This window comes from Taudactylus pleione, unplaced genomic scaffold (genome assembly GCF_031769625.1).
Source record: "Taudactylus pleione unplaced genomic scaffold, aTauple2 ptg000065l, whole genome shotgun sequence".
NCBI lineage: Eukaryota > Metazoa > Chordata > Amphibia > Anura > Myobatrachidae > Taudactylus > Taudactylus pleione.
In genome coordinates, this window is record NW_028284467.1 from 3,674,343 (window position 1) to 3,699,682 (window position 25,340).

Here is a 25,340-nt window from a genome sequence, read left to right on the forward strand (position 1 = left end):
GCCAGCCTTCCCTGCCTCCCCCTAGTCCAGCCAGCCTTCCCTGTGTCCCGCTAGTCCAGCCAGCCCTCCCTGCCTCCCCCTAGTCCAGCCAGCCTTCCCTGCGTCCCCCTAGTCCAGCCAGCCTTCCCTGCCTCTCCCCCAGTCCAGCCAGCCTTCCCTGCGTTCCCCTTGTCCAGCCAGCCTTCCCTGCGTCCCCCTAGTCCAGCCAGCCTTCCCTGCGTCCCCCTAGTCCAGCCAGCCTTCCCTGCGTCCCCCTAGTCCAGCCAGCCTTCCCCGCGTCCCCCAGTCCAGCCAGCCTTCCCTGCGTTCCCCTTGTCCAGCCAGCCTTCCCTGCGTCCCCCTAGTCCAGCCAGCCTTCCCTGCGTCCCCCTAGTCCAGCCAGCCTTCCCTGCATCCCCCTAGTCCAGCCAGCCTTCCCTGCGTCCCCCTAGTCCAGCCAGCCTTCCCTGCCTCCCCCTAGTCCAGCCAGCCTTCCCTGCGTCCCGCTAGTCCAGCCAGCCCTCCCTGCCTCCCCCTAGTCCAGCCAGCCTTCCCTGCGTCCCCCTAGTCCAGCCAGCCTTCCCTGCCTCTCCCCCAGTCCAGCCAGCCTTCCCTGCGTTCCCCTTGTCCAGCCAGCCTTCCCTGCGTCCCCCTAGTCCAGCCAGCCTTCCCTGCGTCCCCCTAGTCCAGCCAGCCTTCCCCGCGTCCCCCTAGTCCAGCCAGCCTTCCCCGCGTCTCCCTAGTCCAGCCAGCCTTCCCCGCGTCCCAATAGTCCAGCCAGCCTTCCCCGCATCCCCCTAGTCCAGCCAGCCTTTCCCGCGTCCCCCTTGTCCAGTCCAGCCGGCCTTTCCAGCCCTTGGCCTCCCCTAGTCCAACTGCCCCCACAGACTAAACTTTGAGAATTTTAAACTGGTTGATGTCCTGCTCCCAAAGTAGCTCCACCCACATCCAGAGATCCGCCCACCACTGGGGGGCCCTACCTAATTGTCAGTACTGGGCCCCACAATTTCTGATGGAAGCCCTGAGTATCAACTTTTATTATTGCCATTTATTGGGGTTTCCCTAATAGAAGTTTGTGCATTAATATATCTGAGTGGAATACCATCAAGCACTTCACTTGTGTGAGACATTAGTTACACAGAGGATCTATATTAATTATTGTTTGAGTAGATTGGGAAAAGTATCTATTTTCTGAAAATCTGTCATCGCAAAAATAACAGCTTTTCGGAATAGATACTGATGGAGAGGAGGAATGATGAATTCTTCAAGTAATTAGGTAGAACTCCATGCTAGTTGTAAACCTCCATCGATTTTTTTAGTGTTGATGAATAGGCACCTCAGTTTGATAATTCAGTCACTGACACTGTACTAGGAATTATAGAAACACCTTATGTTATATTTATACATTTAATAAGATGAATTCCTTGAAATAGACATACATCTCTTTCTGAAGATCATTAATCAGTATACTATTTTATGAATATATTTTTACTGTTTGTTTTGTCATGTGTGTAATCATTTCATATTCCAATTTTTTATGCCACACTCTAGTGCCTCCAGCTCAAATTGTGCCACATTACAGTGCCCCAGTTCATCTTATATACATTACAGTGCCCTCCAGTTCAGATTAAGCACATTACAGTGCCACCCAGTACATTATAACATCCACTACACACACCACCCTTACCATTACAACATCCACTACACACACCACCCTTACCATTATAACATCCACTACACACACCACCCTTACCATTACAACATCCACTACACACACCACCCTTACCATTACAACATCCAATACACACACCACCCTTACCATTACAACATCCACTACACATATCGCCCTTACCATTACAACATCCACTACATACACCACCCTTACCATTACAACATCCACTACACACACCACCCTTACCATTACAACATCCACTACACACACCACCCTTACCATTACAACATCCACTACACACACCACCCTTACCATTACAACATCCACCACACACCACCCTTACCATTACAACATCCACTACACACACCACCCTTACCATTATAACATCCACTACGCACACCACCCTTACCATTACAACATCCACTACACACACCACCCTTACCATTACAACATCCACTACACACACCACCCTTACCATTACAACATCCACCACACACACCACCCTTACCATTACAACATCCACTACACACACCACCCTTACCATTACAACATCCACCACACACACCACCCTTACCATTACAACATCCACCACACACACCACCCTTACCATTACAACATCCACTACACACACCACCCTTACCATTACAACATCCACTAGACACACCGCCCTTACCATTACAACATCCACTACACACACCACCCTTACCATTACAACATCCACTACACACACCGCTCACTGAAAATGGATTGTCTCTCCAACAGTGCCTGGCTCACTGCTTAGCTCAGCTGTGGCTGTGAGGGTGAAACTGGAGTGTGGGTAATAGATCATATCAGTATGCAGAGCTGGATTAAGATGGGTGACAGGGGCGGTCACCCTGTGGCACCCACACGCAGGGGGCCTACACACAAGGCCGGTATAACCCCTCAATTGCCGAGAACAGGTGCCCAGCGGCTAAAACTGAGTAGCACGAATCTCACTTCATGGACACCAATGGAGAGTGTTTGCATACAGCACATGCCCAAAAGCAACTAACGCATTTTTGTATATGCCCATCCTATTCTGTGTTGGACGCTTCTTGGCCGGACCTGTCTTTTCGTGATATACAGCTTTTTGGAGTGTGAACTCGGCGGTGGAAAATTGATCGCATCAACTGCCCTGTCTTGTGGAAGTGTCATAGGCATGTATCTAATGTTACGTGAGACTCTGAGATATGCGTACAGGGAAGCCTGTGTTTGATGCTGATGAAATTGCTGATACAAATGATGACAGCTGCAGCAGCCGCTGTAACATCAATAGGCGACGCAGGTTTCTGCTTGCACGTGCACGATCCTCCATGTTAGATGAATGGATCCTTGCATTAGCATAAAGTAACAAAACAGGTTCCTACAGCTGCCTGCGTCTACAGCTACAGCCACTGTGCGTGTGACTAGGAATCTGCCCCATTATGTTGTTAAATCGAACACAGCGTGATCCCCAAAGAGATTACAAAATGTTAGCTTGTCAAGCTGATGATGTTATAGGGAATATGCCCCAATAAACAGGCTATTTACAATCTGGAAACTGGTTTCTGAACTACATATATAATGCTCTTCTGTAAATGTGCAACATTAACACCTGTAAATTAGTTGAAATATTCCATCTTGCTAAAGGAATCTAATTTTTGCATGGGGTCATCAATACGAGATATAAGAGTGCACTAAGGGCCTGATTCAGCAGAGGACCCAGATCTTTAGTATCACGCAGATTCACGAATATCAGGACTCTGCACATGCGCAGGACCTGTTCTGTTTATGTGCAGAACCTGTCCTGCAAGATTGCACGCGGGTCCGGCTATGGGCATTTGTGGGGAGATGCGGGAGCAGGGACGGCCTGTATTCCCGGAAACAGGGTCATGTCTTCTCTGGCGAGGCCAGGGCCTGCGTCCATGGACAGACTTCTTGCCCTGCAGATTGCCAGGACCTGGGAAGACTGCAGTAGGCTTCAGCCTCCGCATCCTGCTCAAAGGAGCAACTATCATGACCATTGGTCGCGATGGTTGCGTTGGTGATCCAAGGTTGCAACCTCGCTTGGATTGCAGATGCAGGAGGTGTGCCCTGGACACCGCAGCCTGATTGACAAGCTGCAGCCATTTGGGGGCGGAGTGGGGGCAGTGACAGGCAGCGTTGCAGAAAACGGGGATGTGTTGCCCCCGTATTCTGGGCATGCTGAAGCTAGTTTTCCTTGGACGAAGCTTCACTGGCTTCAGCAGTGTGAATTCTTGGTCATTCTGAGTAACCTGAGGGTTTCTCAGATGACCGATGCTCACGCAGATGATCCGATGCTGAGTCTTCGGACGCAGTAGCGGATTAGAGAAGCCAACAGGAGGCATCTATTTACACAAGACACCTTCTACGGCATTAGCACATTATGGCACAGCCACTGCGTACAAGCACCCAGTAGCTGCGAGATTAGAGCACATCTCTGAATCAGGCCCTAGGTCCTCTGCTCCTTCCAGGCTCAGACTGTCAAAACAATTCTGCAAGCCTTGCAGATGCTATTATTATCAGAGGTGCTGAGAGGGGAACGGGAGCATGTACAAAGTATCAAGGCACAGTCCTGCCAAAAAGGCGCAGCCACAATCTGAAAATGGGGTGACCAGGCCCCCTTAGGTGGTGCAATTCTGTCAAGGAGGCCCAAAATGACAAAAAGATCCAGCCACACTACCCCCCTCTTCCCCTATCCCCTGTGAACCCCAGAACAACATTCTTCATCCACAAATAATGCCACTTTTACACAAATAATAAAATGTCATTTGCACTGAAGGTATACCATTTTGCAGGTACATATGTATCATTAGAAGAGAAAGTTTAAGTCAGAAAATGCAGAAGAGCTGTGATAGCTATATACATTAAATGTAAATGTACTTAGCACAGTCACAGACAGAGAAATGCTTTAGACCAATATACACATATTCCTTCATGACTCACACATATTTCTCTACCTCCAAACATTTACGTTGTCATGCCTCCAGCACCTCACAAATGACAATGACACTGCGCCTCCATTGCAACACCCCCCCCCCCCTCCTGGACATCAAGGGATCTCCCACAATGAGCTACCACTACAAACGGACTAGTATTCATTTGTAGTCTAACTAGGATAGCGTGTTTTCTAATGCATGCACATACATTCTGCATTGGTACACCTGTCATTTGAATGAATTAGTAACATTAATTTTCTGCTTATAGATCAATTTGTTTTTTTTGTTTTTTAAACGTTCCAGTCTTGTTTTCTGTTTGCAGAGCAAATACGTTTATTAAATGTAAATAGTTCTGCAATGTTTGTGAGCTGGACGACACCTTTACTTTCAGTGTTTAGCTCAGATCTCCACCTGACAACAAAGCTTGGTACGTGGACCTTTACTAAACGTTGCTAAGTCACCCTGTCATAAGCTAGAGTTTGTAATACTAATATAGTACTTGCGATGTGTCTAGAATGTTCCCACTATATATTATTGACTTAAGAATGTAGTTATCAACAAGTCACAAACCTATTGACATCAATGATAGACAATGGATATATTATATACTGCACTGTACACTTTCTACAAGCCCACCTCATTTTAAATGATTTAAGTAAACCATATGTCACTTACAAAATGTATTCATTCCTTAAAAGCAAATAGTCAGGATATAAATGATATTAAATGCAGATGTACATACAGTAGCACAGTACAGGTAAGCAAGAAAAAGATCAGATTAGCTGTAAGATAACTTACAAATCCGTAGCCCATATCAAAAAATACTTGTAAGTATTCTTCATCTCCGGGATCCTCTTCTGATCCTAATCTATGCACAACTTGCTCCATGTTTTCAGTGTAATGAGGAAGTGCAGAACTTGGAGCTGTATTAGTGGCTCAGCTCTGAACAGAAAGGGAAGGGCAAGAACTGCTCAAAGTTAGAATGAGGAAGAAGTATTCTAAATATATAAAAGCTGTGACAGAGCTGGCACTATGCAGCCATACAACGGCAACCTTCCAATTGCCTGGTGTCACAGCAGATATGACTCTTGGGCATGACGCCATCCCACAATTGCCGTAGAATTTATCTAACTATTTTGCTGCCTGGGCAAAAGGTTTTTCACCTGCACAAAGACACACCCATTTACAGTAATGTTACAGGCCCTGTGCTCTGGTACAAAGTCAAAATTGGCTTTGCAACTACTATGTGCCCCCATCCATTCTCCTAGTAACCAACATTTTACATAACACAAAGGACCAACACATTATACAACCCCTGCTACCAACATATTATATAGACCCTGCCTAGTCTAATATCTTGCTGCAAACAGCAGCGGAAAAAACAGGTTCTACCATTCACTATCCCAGCATGAAAACAATGGTAAGGTTCACGAGGCTAAATAGACCACTAAGTGGCTGCAACTGTACACAGAGCTTGCATTTAGGAGCACTTTACGAGTCTTCAACATCAGCATTTATTTACTAAAGTCTGCGACACCGGACAGTTACTACAACTAATCATACAAGTACCATATATAGAAACAGAACAGTGAAAAGGTGCAGTCATGAAAGAGGTATGAGAGGGAATTATTCCTGAGAGTTTAAAGGCATACAAGACAGGTTCTATGTACTGTATATTTTTTGGGCCCTGCCATCAATGAAGAGAACAATTATGAAGCATAAAGTGGACAAGGCACACTGTGAAATTAGCTTTGGTCCTGCCGTGAGACTTGATTTACACAGATGCTCCGAGACTGACAGCAAAGTGCGATGGTCCAGATGTTGCTGGTAGAAATTAGCGGGAAAGCAGAAGATGGCACAGTCCAAAGCTTAGAGTAGGGGCACTATTTTTGCAGAACAGTGCAAACATTAGATTTAATCTTGTGCAGGGTGATAATTGAAATGAGATAAAGGAGTGGGTAGGGCATAGTTTAAGGGACATTGCTTGCTGCACAGAGGGATACACAGCTATTTCCATACTTTAATAAAAATGTTCAACAAGAAAATTTTACTAGCTGAGTGCAGCAGGTTGAAAAACAATACTGCAAGGCTGGCTGTATAGCTCGCACCCTCAGTTGCCTTTATTTTTGAATAAAGCTGGCCATACACGGTGCAATATGCACCGTGCGACGCAATGGGGGATCTGTCGTCCGACATCGGGCGGTCCCCACACACGGTGTGATAGTGTGGACAGCCGCCCGATATGCCGGCTCCCTCACCCCCACCCGCATAGCACTACATGGTATCACAAACTGCATTCCCTGATTGACTGAACCTGCAGTAAGATCTGGGGGTGCGATGTACGACCCCACGGGTGCGCGCTCTGTCCGATGTCATGCCTATACACGGTATGATAGACCAGCCAAATCGAACCAATCCGTCGGATCGGCTGCTTTATCGCACTGTGTATGGGCACCTTAAGTTTCACTTTATATTTAAAATGGATTGGGTGGAAACACTTTTACAAAAAGAAAAAAGAGTGGAACGTTTCTTTATAATATGGGAGCCGTACATTGATACCCTTCCACTCTCAACTAGAAAACAATTACACTTTAGCCTAAAAAACACTACATGGTACCTTACGAGTTTAGCAGTACAGGATCCTCCGATCGCCCTAATATGATGTGGGGTCGGATGGCTTCATCTCTCCGGGTCCCCAGGCAAACGAGTTGAATTGTAATTTCTTATGAATTAATAGAGCTTTTATTGTAATAATTTGCTGATTATAAAAATACAACAGTTGTGAATGCAGACTCATTCAATGTCTATAAATATTATCTTTTATTTAGATTTTATGTCATATTGTACATGAATTTGTTATTTGTTTATTATAAACCTCTACATGTACAGTAATTTAAAATGTAATATGTATTATTATTTTATTTTTTTTATGCAATGCTTCAATAAAACAATATTTAACAAAAACGTTAAACAAAAGTGACATGAAATAAAAATGTATTATGAAGTTTAACGGGTCTATGTACTAATAATCGCGGTACTGCCGTGATTATTATGTATCCAACTTGCAGGGGATATTTTCCTTTTTTAATGAAAATATCCCCGCTATGTACAAAGGGGAACTGCAGGGACAACGGTTGCGGAAACCCCAGCAAATTGGAGAAGTCTTTCACAGAACTGTAGGACTTCTCTGGGGCTTAGCTGAAACTGTGTATGCGCACAGTGCCAGCTTCTGGGGCCGACCCTGGAGCTTCCATAGGCTTACAGTTGTTTATACCACCTGAAGATGGTGTATACTACGAGGGCTAAACTCCAAAAAGCTTCGCTTTTTTGGAAATTAGTACATAGGGGTCAGATCATAGTCCCCATTGATAGTAATGGGGACTGCGATCTGAAGTGATAATTAGCACTCTGCCGGAGATTTCTGTAAAATCTCCTGCATTGTGCTATTAGTACATCGGAATAATACATTAAAATTATGCAGAAACTGCAGTTTCTGCATAATTTTATGTAACAGACAGCTTGATACATAGGGCCTCATTCAGAGGCGGTCGTTAGATGCAAGCGGTCGCTCTGAATCAGGGCGGCCACTTGCATCCTGAACAGCCGCCTCCTTGGCGATCGTTAAGCTGTGGGTTAACACCCACAGCTCGAACGACCGACATGGGTGATGGTTGCGATGGTCAAGACCATCGCGACTATCGGGGCTTATGACCAGACCCTAGGGTAGGGTCTGGGCACTCGTAAGCCCCAGGGAGCTGTTCGAGCAGGAAGTTCCCCACTGACATCAGCAATGATGTCAGTGGGGCCGCCCCCAAACGCAAGCGTTCCGACAGGAACGCCACAGTTTGGCCGGGCACGCCCCCGGCCCACCCTGCAAACGGGGCGAGGTGTCACTCAACATCAACAGCTCGCCCCGTCTGCTACGAGACCCCTAATGGCGGAGCGCCAGTCATTAGCCGGGTCTCGCGCATGCGCACGACGGAGCCGGCTCCGTCGTGCGCATTCGCTGTGGGGCAACATCGAATCGGTTGTGAGCACTCAGCGCTCACGACTGACTCTGAATGAGCTCCATAGGCCCCTTATGGGCCTATTCATCATCACTTAATTTTCACAAAAGCAGGTGAAAAAGCAAAGTTTCACCTACAATTGTGAAAATTAAGTATTTGGGCCATTCATTAAGAAGGTAAAGCAGGATATATCACAGATATCTCCTACTTACCTTCCATTTGCGGAATGGCCCGCTGTCCCCATACACTAGTATGGGGACAGAATTCATCAAGCTCCGAAAATATTATATTTTCGGAGCTTGATTGCGGGAGCATTCGCCATCTTCAGATGGCGAATACCCCCGCTTGTGGATCGCTACCCGCTCTTCCCTATGGGAAGAAGGTCCGGGTTGCGAGAAGGGATCCTTTCGGAGGGAGCCGGACATCGGGGCTCTTGTGTGCATGCGTGACCTGTAGGTCGCGCATGCGCACCGCCGTTTCTGCTCCGACAGGAGCAGTGAAAAGATTCACTGCTCCGAAAGGAGCAGTGAAGCCGCTCGCGGGGGAAGCTGATTTCACGTCAGCTGCCACCACGCCGGAGCAATGCTGAATTGCTCCATTCGGACCCCCATAATTAACATAATGAATAGGCCCCATAGTATCTTTGGAAATAACCAAAGCATTTTATTGAATGACAGGGGTGGTTCTGAAGTGATATTTTTTCACTTCCTAGAAGACCTGGGTGTATTTTTAATTTGTAAAGCCAAACCAACAGCGGAGACTATGTTACTGGATGGACAGCCAAGTGTACATCACAGATGAGGTTCTCTGATTTTGCAATTTCCAATGCATGAGTTAAATTAACGGCATATTCTATTACATTTTCTATTACATAACATTCATCCAGAGTTGCTGCATTGGGTAATATAATTATAATTTCTAGAATATAGGGTTACTGTTCTTATCCATCCATCTGACAGTTTAGCTGCTTATGTTATAATGTGGTTAGTAAATACAAAATTATGCAGAAGATCAGTTACACAGAACATATCTTCTAAACAATGAGTATTATTGACAATGAAGAAACATTCACACTAATAATATCTACATACATGTATGTATAGAAAAGTAATGAAAGGAAACTTGTCAGTTATGAGAACAGGCGTGGGCACAAGTTATCTGCAATTACAGGGGAAGAATCATTGTCTATGTCCCACCAGAGCACAACCATGAGACGATTTATCACTTCCTGGATAATCAGAAGATTATATTGATTCTATCTCACTAGAGATTCACTTCTATGGTCAAACGAATACAAAACCAAAGTTCTATTGTATTACAGTACAAGTGGCCTCATATCAGCAGTAGATCTCATTTGAGTCAGAAACTTGTTTTGTTTTGTTGATAGAAAATTGCATATCTTTTACATTACATGCATTAAATGGTATGACTGTAAAAAAAATATTGTATAGTATGTGGTGCAAAGCAATTGGCATTACCTTTCATACCTTTTGGATATTTCAAGAGAATGTATATAGCAAACTCTTAAGTCTTCACTTAGATAGTAAACTCCTGAAGGCTCTTCTTTACCATTTGATTAAGTTTATTGCACTTATGTGGAAAATCTTTTAATAATGGTATCACTACATATGTAAATGTTCGCTCCTTCCCCAAGAGTATGCTGCATACTTTATTTGTGGAATACGAGTGTTCAGTGCTTTGAATTTGTACTTTTTAAACAGTTACAGCAGTTTTATTGTATTTGCATAAATGGGTGTGCTTAAAACGTTATCGTCTAATCAGATGAAGGCTGCTTCAGGTATCATCATTAGTGTGCAATTTACACCAGTTTTTTAGCATTCATTAGTCAGCCCCCTGGCAAATACTTTTGCTTAGAGATGGACATTGGAAGCCGATGATTAGCAACCATCAATGTTCCCAATCTAACGGAAGTACTTTTTCCATCGATTTGCAGCAATTCGATGGGTGCCAGCTATCGGATGCAGCTTTCCGATGCCCATCCTATGGTTGGCTGTTCTTTTTCAGCTGCAGACACCCAGAAGTGTATCCATCGCATCACATGATTTGATATTGGCAGCCTGCCAACTATTCGATGCCTGGCTTCTGATGTCCATCCCTAATTAAGTTTAGCGAATATTTTATTCACCCAACATGTCCGAATCTGCACCTGAACTGCCCACGTCTGCAACTCATTACAGCCCAATTCCTAGTCCCCTAGTCATACACAGTTGTAAGCCACTTTTATGACTGAAATAAGACACAAAGTGTAAAGAGACATGTATACTCATAAAAATGTGCAAGTTGCGGCCAAAAGAAGTCACAAGTTGCGTTTAGGTCCAACTCTGAATAGTTCCCTGTGTAAACCCATATATCTTCTCCTATTCTCATATAGCTAATATGCTAGCCCATAGAAAATATATCTCTATACACCATCATATTCAACTCCAAATAAGGCCTGTACCTTTTATAATCACATGTCACCAAATGGTCAGTATCACATACAACAACAATACAATTGCTGATTTTGCACTATACTGCAAGAGCAAAAAAAATAAAAAATGACAACAGACTGGAAAAAAAGGGATCCCCAATATGTTTCTGCTTGCACAAGGGGTATGACAATGGTACTTTTGGAGCTATGGATTCAGTTTCTCCATACAGATCTATATTTTAGAGTCAAAAGATGAACATTCTGGAAGAAAGGAGGGTGAATGGGATTTAACAATTCAAAGGTATGCAATGGTTTCGGATGTGGATTGGATGAATTTTAGATAGCATGTAGTAGGGATTATATTATTATTATTATCCTTTATATGGCGCCACAAGGGTTCTGCAGCGCCTTACATAGAACATGAATAAATGAGCGAACAAGAAATCAGTGACTTAGGGGCCTATTTATCAATATTATTTTTACACTCTTTTTACATTATTTTAGAATCACATAAATTTATTAACGGGTAATTAGAGTAGTTTTCATGAAAAACTACTCTATGCCCTTTAATTTGCATATTTTAGTATGCAGATCGCATTTCCAATACTTGTAATGGGAAATGTGATTTTCCTGAGATCTACTAAGAATAAATTGTAAAAAAAATAAGTGGGAAAGCCCTTTGATAATAATGCCATCTTCAGATGGCGTTATCAGGACACTCCCCGGTCCCCCGACTCCTGCTCCGCTCTGACAGGCAGAGCAGAGGCGGCCCCTGTGATCAGCTGTGCAATGTAATTAGACTACAAGCTGATCACTGGAAACAAAAAAATTGTTAAAAAAACAAACACTTAACTGATTCCAGGGACCGGAGTTCGGTGCTCCGGTGAGGTCCTCTGGGACTCCGGTCAGCTGGTGTTCGGGCTCCTGCACTGCACTGTGACCCCGGTCAGCTATGCTGCAAACCGGCATCTCAGATTACAGCATCAGCTGGCCGGGGATCGAGCTCTCGAAGCTATTCAATTCAGTGCGCTGTGTGGTCGGAGAATGCCGGTTATCGCGCCTTAACCCTTGTTAAGGCGCGGTAACCGGCATTCTCTGACCAAAGTGCCGGGCCCGTGGCTGTTAGCGCCGCGCTATGCATAAAAACAGCTGCGCGACCGGCACTTTGGTTGGATTTCTCCTCGCATCCCCAGGGGGTGCGAGAAGAAATCCTTAGCCCGCCCAAACAGCGCGGTGAATTGAATAGCTGCGGGAGCTCCCTCCCGTCGCTATTCAACATCGCACTGAATTGAATTCCCCCCTAATTTGGTTGATTTACTTAAATTGACCCAATTGGTGGAACAACAACAAAAATGGATTCACTGACCCTGATGGTTGACCCCACAGATGGTCTCTCTACTGTATATGGCACAGTGACAAAGCAACTGGCATAAATATGCCCATGAGTATGGAGCCAACCGGCATCGGTCTCATTCTCTACTCAATATTTCTTTGGTGCTTTTTGTCTTTCCAACAATAAACATTTGCGTTCAGTACAGAATGAGGACAGCATGACTTGGAGAGAGAAACAATAATAAGGGGAAGGAAGTAGATAGAATTACAAGCTGAACAAGTATGCCACATTGTAAGCACAATGACAGGATGATTTAATTACATATGTTTACAAAAAGCCACAATAGCCTGAATACATAGTGTCCATTATCAGTCATTACCTCTTGATGTAATGCGGATCCTGGGTCCTCATTTTCCTCGGATGATTCCAATTCTGCTGGCGGAGTTACGGCCTGCTTAAATAGAGTATACTCGTATAATTACAAATGCAAGTCACATAATGTAAATATTTCACAAACGTCACATTTTATCAGCAAGTAGGATTCTCAATTCAAAGCTATCGGTTTTCCTGACCAGGGCCGTAGCTAGGGTAGTGCGGCCGGTGCCATCGCACAGGGCACCACAGGTCAGGGTGCGCTGTTTGGGCCTGTGAAATTTCTGTTTATTATCATTCCTGCTTGTAGCTTTCTCTTATTTCATCCCCAGAATCTCCTGGCCTCTCCGATCTCTTCCCTGGCCCTTTACCATGAAGCCATGGGCCTTTTTTGGGTGCATTATGTCCCTTTGAAAAATGAGGGGGGCGCCAATGCTCTTTCATGGCACAGGGCACCAAAAAGTCTAGCTTCGGCTCTGTTCCTGACACTGAGGGATATTCAGAGTTGGGCGCAGTGTTGATGTTTGCGTAGTTGAACGATTATTTGCTACTGTGCATTCATGAAAAGTCCTTGAAACCGCCACGGCGCATTCGAACCACTGAGTGTACGTAGAGACCGCTGTTGCATACACGATCACTCCCATTTCAGCTGGCGGTGGAAATCCATGGGCTTTGCTGAGAGGTGACTGAGAGGCGGCTTATAGTGAACACAACAAAGGCCATCTCATGGGCGTGTTATGGGAGTGTCACCACATGTCAGCGAACATGGCTGCGTTCTCAAAAGCAGAGACGCAGCCACAGGAGAGACATGACACCAGCTATAGGGCGTTGTAAGTGTCAATGGTGGTCGTCATGATGCCCCGTTGGTGGAGTGCTTGAGTACACCAGCACATTTGCACTGTCCACGGACACTGAAAGTGGGCTTCTCGCATGTTAGTACACAATGGGAAGGTTGAAAGTTGTAATTTAGTGCTGCCATAATTTCTTTTGAGGTCTTACAGAACATGGTCCTGTAACCGATCCGGACGCAAATTTATATTTTTGCAGGTTGAGCGAATTGTTAGCCATTGCGTATGTATGTAGACGTACTGCGCACTCGTAGCGAATTAATTTGCGATCATGCTCACACAGAGGATTCACTCACAAGGTGAGTGACAGGTAGTCAGCAGTTAGGGGAGGTAAATGCAGACGTGTCGGGAACGTTTAAACACAGTTTTCTGGGCATCCATAACTAGCATATCCGGAGACCCGTTATGTCTACGACAGCTTAGACTTACTCCGAAGGTTGATGGCCACCTGATCTGTGTTCGATATTTCCAATATTTCACGGATGTGAGATGCTTTCAGTGGGCGTGTCTAAGCACTGGATGGGGAGTGAATCATTAGCATATTTTCGTAATTGCGATTCGTAAGAGATCGCAGCTGAGATGGCTTTTGCTTCCGAATCAGAATCGGGTCCATTGTTATTAGTATTACCCTTAACTAAATAAATAACTCAGAGAGCTAATGCAGACTTGAATGTACACCAGTTTGCAGAGCGTATCTTGCATGGTTTTTGCACTGCGCATGCCCTTGACCAGCAAGCATGTGTAATGCAGAGTCATATGCGTTTCTAGCGCATTTACAATAACATTTGAAAAGGTATAACTGGGCTGTAATGGGGAGATCTCATGTAGCTAAAGGTCAGTTAGGGAATGTTGCTCAAAAGGGCACAAGTCCTCATACAGGCAAATACACCCAATAATTCCGTGCACGCAATGCCGTTAAGCCCAATTTTCGACCAAATCTGTGTCAGGCCTCAAGTGGCCACAAATGGAAAACTATGCAGTTTTATTAGTAAACAAGTATCATCCAGAGGAGTCATCTGCTGTTAAGCCTCAATTTGATTAAACACCATTTAATTTTGTCAACTAATTTGAGTACTGAACAGTAGTTGAACTCAGTAGTTAGACACACAGTAGTAATTTATTACTTTGAATTACACTAATTGGATGTGTTCTGCTCACATTCACAATTGGTAACTGCTGATTGTACCTACTTTGTCATTTTGACAGAGGGGGACATTTCTGAGTCATATGGCTGCAAGTGTGAAACTTAAATATGTCCTCTCTGTCCACACACATACAGCCAAAATAGTTGGATAAATCAACCTTTTCTTCTAGAGCAGTGGTTCTCAAACTTGGTCTTCAGGACCCCACGCAGGTCACGTTTTCCAGGTCACCCAGCAGGTGCACAGGTTTATTCCTTACTCACTGATACATTTCCCAGGACACCCGGCAGCTGCACAGGTGTAGTAATTACTCACTGACACATTTTTAAAGATTCACAAGTGGAACTAATTATTTCACTTGTGGTTCTGTGAGGAGACCGGGAAAACATGCACTGTTTGGGGTCCTGAGGACCGAGTTTGAGAACCTGTGTTCTAGAGGCACAAAATACTAATAATAGACACATCCAAAGTAAAAATGTGTATAAATATAATGTTATAAAAATAGGATTTGTGGCATAGAATAGTCCTCGAACCAGACAGTTTAAACTGGTAAACATCTGTAATCAATTTAATGAGTGCATGGGCCACTCAAAGCAAGGCTAGTAGTTTCCAGCAAAAGGGAGAACAAAAATATTTATCTCTTTTACACATAATCAGCCCAGGAAAACTCAGAGGTTCTGTCTAACTAACTCACGACCCTCCCGCCCCTAGTCCTAAGAGCGTACGGTAGTCAGAGATGGCTGCGCTGTAGATCAGCTCTGTGTCCTACCTCCCTCATAATCATCTGTTCACAAATATGAAACCATTGAACATTTGTGAAGGCACTTGGAAGAAAAAGACTAGTACTGGGGAGTATCATCATACCAAAGACAGGTGTCCACCAGAAGAGGACGAAGGTTCAGATGAAATTAATAGTGAAGGACAGTCATGGTTGCCAGCAGATGAACATCTTAGATTTCTACAAAGGCTTCTTCTGCCTCCACCTTCCACTATCTCTCTCCTCATTCCAGTTGTGACATACCACTAGAAGTTGTACAGAAATGCCAGTCTCTGCTGGTGGCTTTAATACTGGAGTCTGGTAATGCTTCTGCGTTAGAGTAGACCCACACACTTTCCCCACACCCAGATACAATTGTTATTCTGCTACCTTACACAGTATATCAATTGTTACCCATACCTCGATGGGGGCAATTCAATTCCCAGCGCGACGATGTAGCTACCGGAATGAGTGCCCGGAGCTATTCAATTGTTTGCGCTGTAAAACCGGGATTAGAAAATTTCTGCTCGTACCCCCATGAGGTGTGAGCACAAATCCGACTTAACTAGTGCCTTGGCGCAGCATCGCGTGCGGTAACAGCATCATGCCCAGCACTCAGAAAATGCAGTTTAGCCCGGGCATTAGTCACGGTAAACTGCATCGCCAGACTTAAATGCAGGATGCGATGCAGGCAATTGAATAGCTCTGGTACTCATCCCGAGAGCTACATTCTCGTGCTGGGAATTGACTTCCCCCTTTAGACCATAAGATAATTTGGACAGGCCATCTCTAGCTTCAAGTCCATCTATCTAATTTACTAATGTCATGATCCCCTCACTGTAAAACAGTGTCTAATATGTCAGTGCTTCATATAAAAAGGATAATAATAATAATAATAAGAATAATAAGAAGAATAATTCGTACCCAAATAGCCTGCTGATTTAGTTGCCCCCTTTAAAAGTGTTGCAAGAAAGTAACAACAAGTTAACTCACACAGCCCGAGGTCCTGTCCTTAGAATTCCTTGGAGGCTTCCATGTTTTCTCCTTGGTTTCTATATTAATGAAGAAGTTCCTGCCTGTTGTGGGGTCCACATGGCATTCCCAGTTTTTCAGAACGTGGACAGGAGGACATGTAGGACTAGGAGGAGCGCCCTTCCTCTTCTTCATCTCCTCCAGATTACAGTAAACTGGAGTCTCCTGCATTGTGTTCGCCAAACTCATCTTAATAGAGCAAAAAATACACAATTACTGTTAAATATGACTGCTATGTAGCCTATCCTATTCAAGTGAACGTGAGCCCCCACTGCTCCCACCCCTTACTGGCTGCACGCATGGTGCCACACCTATCTCTTGTGTTGATGATATCAATAAACTTTGTTTTTGTTATTGCTTAGCTTTAACTTGACGGATCGAGATGAAACAAAGTGCAGGTTATTTCTAGAAGTTTCCACTACAAAATAATGCAGAGAACCGAGCTGGTTTACATTCCCTTTGGACAGTCAGTAGTTTCATATTCACTTGTATTAATTATTTATATTTTGCACTTCCTCAGATTGTCTGACCATGATACTAAAGAGATTTGCTATGTACATATTATCAAACTAAGGTTAGACAGAAAAATACTTTTCTAAGCTTACTGTAAAAGAAAATCAAATAACACAAATAAATTGCTTACAAACCCAGCTTCATTAGCAGTGAGGCTGACACGCAAGGTCCAGAGGAAATATAAGAAAACAACTCAATATAAAGCAGTGTTTGTGCATTCGTATTTACCCAGAGCTGGAATTAAATGTCACAAGTTAAAAAGTAGCATTGAACATGATCAATGTTGTTGTCAGCTGTTGTGAAATATGCTATAGCTGAAGTCCATTGGGATTTCCTGCATCAGGCCACAGGCTGATGGCTTTTATATAACATGCACTCAGCTTGTGCTAATGGTGTTGTAGAAAGGACAGTAACACACAAGCCAGGACTGATCCCCATTCGTCATAACTTATGTCCTTACAATGGATTATTACTCAGTGGCACAACAAATTCTCACCACTTTTTTGGGTGACGTGATTACCTTTAGTAACCCCTGCTGCTTTGACCAGTGCCACAGCAGACGACTGCCCTATACAAAATATTAAGAATGTATACAAATATTAACTTTTGCTAGTAACAAATGCAGATGACAGGAAAATCAATGACAAAGTCATACTATGGGGCATAATTGGGCAATAAGAAATGAAGATTCGCCAAGAAGTAGTCATATACATACGCAGGAGCCCGTCCCTGCGATGTGTAAGGAGTGAAATGATCGCTAATGCAATTATTTCACGTCTATATTAGGACCCCGCAGCATTACTACGCATGCATGGTCTGTAGACTGCGTATGTGCGTCGGCCATTGCCAGGTCCTCTCTCTGTATTTTTTGCGTCATGTAGCCCATAGGCTGCCAGGACCAAGCTTTGGTAAATCCGACAGCCTATCAGCTCCCATAGAAACCTATGAGGGCTGCTTCTGCTGTTGGAGACGGAGGGACCTCAGCAGATATACTGTAGCTGATATATACTATGGTCCCACTATGGTCCATCTAGGAGATCCTTAATATTTGTGGGTACCCCCGAAAATGGGTGTTTTCAGGGGATAGTTCACAAATATAATTTGATAAATAGGCCCCTATATCCCATTTAATTATGCAAAGCTCCAATGTTCCTGGCATGCTGTATGTCACTCATTAACAATAATTATTTAGAAAGTCCAAGGACAGTTATCACAATTTGTAATGTGAAGGGTTTATGACTAAGCTTGATCACCAGTCAAAGTTCATAACATCTAGAGAGTACTGTAACTTGTGACGTAGCTGAAGCTTAGAAGTAAGGGAAATGCAACAGTGCAGGCGGGAGGACCAATCACAATCATTATTATTGTGGCTTGTGATTGGTATATCGTTCCTCCTTCCTCCCCCAGTGCTGCCATTTAAAGTTGGTAAAGTAAATAGGAAACAATTAAGTACAGATGCAAATACAGAGCAATAATTACGTTTAATTAAGTATAAACATCCGCTGTGTTCATCAGTAAAACCTAAAAGTGGAATCTGCTTTCCTGATGCAGAATGCAAATCTAAGCTAATCATACCAATAGTATCAGTGTGGGGAGTCTAAGCGCACTCAGGGCCTGAGTCAGAGTTGTACACAGCAGCTGCGTCTGTTGTGCGCATATACGCTAATGCTGCCTGCAGGAGGTGCCTGAAGGAAAAAGACGCCTCCAGGCGTCTAGATCTGATGCTTGCGGCCACCTGAGTGGGTACGGGTACAGGATCCTGATGGTCTGGATGCCGACATTAAGAATACTGACAGTGGCATCACAAGAGTCAGAATCCCAACAGATTTTTATAAGTCTTACCTGGAGGCGTCACCGGATCTGGTGACAACCGATGCACACTCTGGATAACACCTGCATGCCAGAGAAGCGTCTGGCCGAAAAGGGGATGTGGCCTAAATAAATGGGTGTGGCCTCGTGGGGGATCCCAATAACGTAACTCCGAGGGCAGCCCAGCATCATCGGAGCTGTTGGGCTGCCCCTGGAGACTAGGCTGTCATCACTGTCTGCTCCTCTTCTATGATAGGAGCCGGGTGCTGCAGGAGAATGTCACACTGCAGCACTCAGCTCCTGTCACTGCAGAGGAGCCGGCATTTTGGTGCCACCCCCGCCGAGGATCACCTGGGTGTGGTCCACACCACCTCATGACGCCACTGCCCTAACCCTCTTACCTAGTGGCGGATCCAGGGGGGGGGGGGGGCGCCGTACACAAAGCCCCGATTCACAGGCTCAGCCGGGCAGCCGACTGCTGCCTGTCATGTACAGTGCAGGCGCGCAGGTTGCCATGGCGTAGCACCAGTGTTTAAAAATCCCAGAACAGACAATCATCGGTGATTGGTTGGGGAGATGGCGCCGGCGGTGACAGCCTGCTGCTGCGCACACACAGCAGCCAATCACTGCCGGCAGCATTCGTCAACCAATCACAGCCGGCGGTGTCTATCACCCAATAGGTGTCCTGCTCATAGAGTCTGTCCTCGGTACCTGCCTGGCTCGGTCCACCTAAGAGGCTGGCGAGGAGCAGAAAGTTAGAATATGCAGCTTAACTGCCGGGCACAAGCCTCAAGCATGATCAGCTCCCTGCATACACCCACGAGGCAACAGAGCCAGGTAAGTGTTTGTTTGTTTTGTTTTCATCTCACTCTCTCTCCCCCCCAGTTCTGTAAACGTCTCAGAATTGCACCCACATACTATTGTTACAGCACTATGCTACCCCGACCCTCCCTATTCAGCCTTAGCCCTAACCCTGCTCTCTATACTGTTTCCTTACCACCCAACCCTACACTCAATACTCATCCACCTAACCCTACACCCACTACTGAGTCCTTAAACCTGCACCCACTACTTTACCCTTAACCCTATACCAAATACTGTATCCTTACACCCTAACCCTGCATTCAGTATTGTAGCCTTATTTCCTAACAATAGTCTGCACCCAATACTGTATCCTTATGCCCTAAACCTGCACCCAATACTGTATCCTTACACCCCTAACCTAAATGATTTTGCTGGTGGCTGCTGTTTATTCAAAGGAGTATAAATTTGTAGGAAAAATGTATATATCCTTATTATATTAATCATGGGGAAGGGCCCGAGTGACAGCTATGGGCCTGCAGCCTGGCTGTGTCTACCTCCAGCCCCCTCACAGTAGATTTGCCACCATGGGGTATATTTACTAAAGTTTCTGCTGGACATGTGGGACTGGAGGAGCCTGCTTGTGGAGCATATTATTGTGAGGGGATCCAGGGGGGAGTTAGTATTATTCTTAACCGCCCCCCCTAAAAGTAAAGTCTAGATCCGCCACTGCTCTTACTAAGCCTAACCCACCCCTGTCACAGCCTAACTCTAACCCACCGCCGGAAGTGTAGGCAGATCTCCTGTATCCTGCCCACTTCCTAGTAAAGCGGGTAGGTTGGGAAGATTTGATGGGGAATTTGTGGATCCGTGAGGAGGGGGGGCTAAATGTTGCAATTTGTGTCATTAGCACCGCCCCCTCCTCACGGACCCCGAAACACGCACTTTCCCGGTAAATGGGCGGGGCCTAATTACGGCAACAGTCCGGCCATGCCCCGCCAACCGGCCTATAGCACCGGCTTCCAGGCTGCTCACGGAAAGCACTTATACAAAGTCGTTATGTATGCCCTAATACTTACCTCTGCAATCTGTCTGGATTCTGAGAGTTGGGATGCTGCTGTTGGTATTGTGACCGTTGGCATCCTGACTGTCCGGATGCCAACTACATCCCATCTCACTAAGCCTCAGCTTGCTCAGAATGGCCACCTCATATCTGCTTGCAAGGCCAGTAAATCTGCTTTGGCAGATGCAGACACTGACCTCGGCACTCCCACACGTCTCTGTGTTCTGGGAAGGCAGGCAGCACCGCCCTGCCCCGCCCTCAAACGTTCGCAGCATGTCAGGGGGGGTCAGTCAGTGATCGGCACATGATCATTAAATATCGGAGTTGGACTCAAACAATTGGGTTTGTGCACAACTCTGAATCAGGCCCTCAAACAGCAGAAGTGGCTGAGGATTGTCATTATCATCACACCAGAGGTCAAGCACCCACAGGTTATACTCCTCCTCACAGGCGCTTATGTGCAAGGAGTTATATGGACAAAATTGATTTAAAAACAATTGCTAAATTCTCCTGCCTTTCAGGATTTCAAATATTTGAAATATAGTTAACACTGAAGAAGTCAATTCAGGCTTCACGATAGACCCACTGATAAAACTCTGCACCAGGCAACAGTCGGGTATCCTAATTAAAGTTAATGCATGCTACTTGTAAGCTAATGACACAATGAATAATGTTGTGTAAGAATTAAAAAATATATATACATATATTGGCTTAGAGACCTGCACAAGAACTGCTGTAAGTCATGGCTGTGTAAATTTACCATTTGTGACATGAACAGTGCTAGGAAGGTAAAAACCATAAAGACTGAAAAGTATTTTTTATAGAAGTGTAAAAGTAAAAAGGAAGTGCACACATATATAAATATAACAAACAATGCTGTCAATGAATATTGTAATTCCTGCTACGGCACATTGGGGTAGATGTATGATAGCGGCACTTAACGTGCCGCTATACCGCTTCCTGCTTCGCCTCTTTACCGAGGTGAAGCAGGAACACTACTGATGAGATGTAAGAACATCTCATCGGCCGGAGAGGGGGAGCGTTAACTCCCCCCTCCGGCGCTACCCGCTAGAGACCTGCTGTGGCGATAGGCTAGCGACAGGCTGTAGCTGTCAATAACGACAGCTACAGCCGGCCGAACGGTCATGCGGTATGACCGTTCGTACATGGCCCTGCCGCTCGGCGCTGCTATCTCCTGTAATTTACCGCCCAGACCCCCGATCATACATCGGGGAGAAGCGGTATCAGCGCACATAACGTGCGCTGGTACCGCTTCTAGGCATTCGTACATCTACCCCATTATACTGTATGCCTCACAACTCATGTGATAAATCAATAGAACAATCACTCCTTAATCAAAACTGAAGTCCAGCTTTCTAAACTTTCTAATATGGACGTTAAAAAAATAACCACTTGTTACTAGATCCAACCCTTTTTGTTGTATAAAAAGCAGAATTCTACAAAGACGGACACATTGGGGCTTATTGCTTTACATTGCATTCCTAAGCAAATTTATATATTAGTTTCCAGAATGTAATGAATTAACATTAGGGCATACTACAACTGAATCACATTAATACAATAGGTGGCGTTCACCTTTAAAAAACACTATTATGCATAGGAATATAACATCTTTCATGATCTCAGCTTCAACGATGATATGCACCGGAAACTTTTTTAAAAGTGTATATTTTTTCTGCATTGAAGTACATTAGGCCAATGTCTTCCTGCAATGCCTGGTGCACGGAGGAGACGCAGCCACCAGGCATTGCAGGAAGACACCACCGCATGTGCAGCGTCAGCCCACAGCCAATTCCGATATCACCCAAGATCAGAGCACATGCGGGCAGTGCAGAAAGACACCACTGCGAACCATCGGAGAAACACCAGAAAGGAACCGCCGCATGACCCCAGTACAGAGAGACTGGCATCACGCCCAGCCAGGAAGGGTAAGTACCCATGGGTCTCACGCGCCCAGAACATATCATCTTTCCCAATACCCCACTGACGGTTTAAGCAGCCACAAAGACACCCCCTAACAGAAAGCTCCCCATTACATTATCGAAGGACCATTTCTGGATACATCAACTATCAACCCTTTGATCAGGACAATACAAATAGGATATGTCATCATATCCCCCCTTACCCCAACACTTATCACAGTTGTCCCTGTCTTCTACACATTCCCACACACCCACTCCCTCCCTCTACATTTGTACTAACGTTTTGTCCTGTTACATGTAGTGTCTAATAGTAACATACTGCAAGCCGAAAGTTTTGCAATTGTCTTAGGGGCCTATGTATTAATAAATGTGGCACTGCCGCCATTATTAACAACTTGTGTTGCAGGCGATAATTCCATTTTGAATTAAAATATCCCAGCTATGTACTAAACTGAACCTGTAGGGACAGTGGTAGCAATAATCTCCTGCATAAACTCACTAACATGTATTTTTCAGTATTCAGTCAGGAAGCCAACAGACAAAATGCTGACCAACGGCTTCTCGACTGTGCAATCCCGACATGGGACTAATGGTAGGCGTCAAAATCCCGACGCCTATCATCCCTACGCTGGGAGCCCGATGCCCGGCATACAGAACGAAGGTAAGCTGGGTGGCGGGCGTGGACAGCTGCAGGGGGGAGGGTTAGGTTAGGGGCTCCCAGGGGGGACCGCGCCGGCAGTCATTCATATCGATCCCATATTATTCCTGTACCCTTATAATACCTTATAAATAATACAATTTAACTACTAAAATAAATACACAGACAACAATGTTGGGATTTTAAAATCTTTGTCAATTTTATTTTTGACAAACACTAGAATTTTTGATTAGAAATTAGACTAATATGGGTGACGGCACAAAAAGAACGCATATGACAATAACAACAAACAGATCAAGCAAACACACACACACAAGCCGATATTTCTGGCATTGCAAGGCAGGGGGCGGGGTTATGAGGACGCGAATCGCGTCATCAGTCCCTCCGAAGCGGGGGTTTAGCGCTACATTGCGGGGGACTGGAGAAGTCGGGAGACCTGCCTACATTTCCGGGGGCTGGGAGCGGCACCCGATTTTCGGGAGGCTCCCGGCCAAATCGGGAGAGTAGGCATGTATGCCGTCCAGGACAATTGGCTGGCATCTTACTCTACTTTCAAGGAGAACGCACCCACTAAGCCTAACTATTAACATAACTAACCAAGTACCGTTCTTTTCCGCAGCATTCAACAAACCTCAAACATACAATCAAACAACAAAGAGGGAGGGAGGGCGGGAAAAACTGGAACAAAGAAACAGATTTACATGAAGTTCTCCCTTAAATACATCTAGGCCAACCCCCCATGAGTATTCATTAGCTGTCTAAGACCATCTAAACTTAAAAGGGCACTAACCAACACCGTATTAAACTGGCAATACTCAAAACAATCGTGGTTTAATGTCCCTCATGCCTAATTGTCAGCCTTCGGGCTTACTTAGGCTTTTAGTACATAACAAAGATCCATGCAAATAGGCAGAAACTGCCTGCGACATAATGATATGAAAAAACACTTGATGAATATGCCCCCTAGTCTCAGAATAAATCATGGACTGCAACTCCTTCCTCAGTTTGTGGTCAATAAGCTAATCTTCAGGTTTAAACTCATTGTTTGGTGCTTGAATTCAGAGAAGGAGGCTCCTGTGGTTAGAACTCAGAAGGTAATCTGAGCTAGGTACAGTACTGTTATCCCAACTTTTAAATTAGCCTGGAATGCAAGACTGTGAAAGTAAAGACGGTCAAAGTCCTTGCACGTTCATATGCATGCTTGTACACCAGGGAAGGGACTATATAGTGGCATTTGCATAAAGTCACAGACATCCGACCAGCAATAGACGCAGACATGGACACTGCTGTGTCTGACTCAGAATTACCCCATAAGTCTGCTTGTGCAGATACTTACCCACTGTATCCTGGGAACAACAGGACTGAATAATGCTGGGTACACACTTGGCGATATATCGCTCCTTCTATTGACAAGATATATATATCGCGAGTGCATCGGCAGGTGTGTACACCCGATACAGTATGTCTGTGAACAACGTCGTTCACAGACATATAGGGTCGACCCTGCAGCACAGCCGAAGCCGATACATGTGAAAGATATATCGGTGCAGGTGTGTACCGGCGACCATCAGTACACTTGTTGCAGGGACCGCCATCACAGACATCACGAATTTGCCCGCCCAGTTGTGATGTCAGTCCAGACATACAAAGCGGCCGATTTGTAAGTGTGTATAGTTTACCAAATGGGCCACTCAGACGTTTTACCAGTGGTGAATTTATTATGCATAACACCAGTGGCATAAATTCATCCCAGACGCCCGGAGGCAAGTTATAATTTGGTGCCCCCCCCCCTCCCCCACCACAGCCGCTGACACTGTAATGTAGCATTTTGCATGCAAATACACCCGCAGTTGCACACAGAATATAGGCATTCTGCATATCATTTTAATCAGCAGAAGCTGCTTGTGCGTCCTATTCACATCACTGTGCGAATAAGACGCATTTTGAAGTCACTCTGCGCTCACACGTTATGTGTAATGTGACTTGTAGTGCACAGAGGATAGATGTATGGGGACACATT

At 45.0% G+C, this 25,340-nt stretch overlaps 1 protein-coding gene and 1 long non-coding RNA gene across 5 annotated transcripts in view; one reads left to right on the top strand and one right to left on the bottom strand.

Moving 5' to 3' along the window:
• Positions 1-25,340, bottom strand: part of ARHGAP9 (Rho GTPase activating protein 9) — a 160,527-nt gene that overhangs the window by 66,563 nt on the left and 68,624 nt on the right. For 3 of the 4 annotated variants that reach the window (XM_088465895.1, XM_088465892.1, XM_088465893.1), the window contains 2 exons: positions 16,495-16,722; positions 12,762-12,836 (listed from right to left, as the gene is read on the bottom strand). In XM_088465895.1, coding sequence (XP_088322021.1) covers positions 12,762-12,836; positions 16,495-16,722 — 303 coding nt within the window. The remainder of the gene's footprint in view (positions 1-12,761; positions 12,837-16,494; positions 16,723-25,340) is intronic. The other variant, XM_088465894.1, reaches the window with a different exon arrangement.
• Positions 19,528-25,340, top strand: part of LOC148534618 (uncharacterized) — a 75,048-nt gene continuing 69,235 nt past the window's right edge. The window contains exon 1 of the long non-coding RNA XR_015877016.1: positions 19,528-19,692. This is a non-coding gene — a long non-coding RNA (uncharacterized LOC148534618). The remainder of the gene's footprint in view (positions 19,693-25,340) is intronic.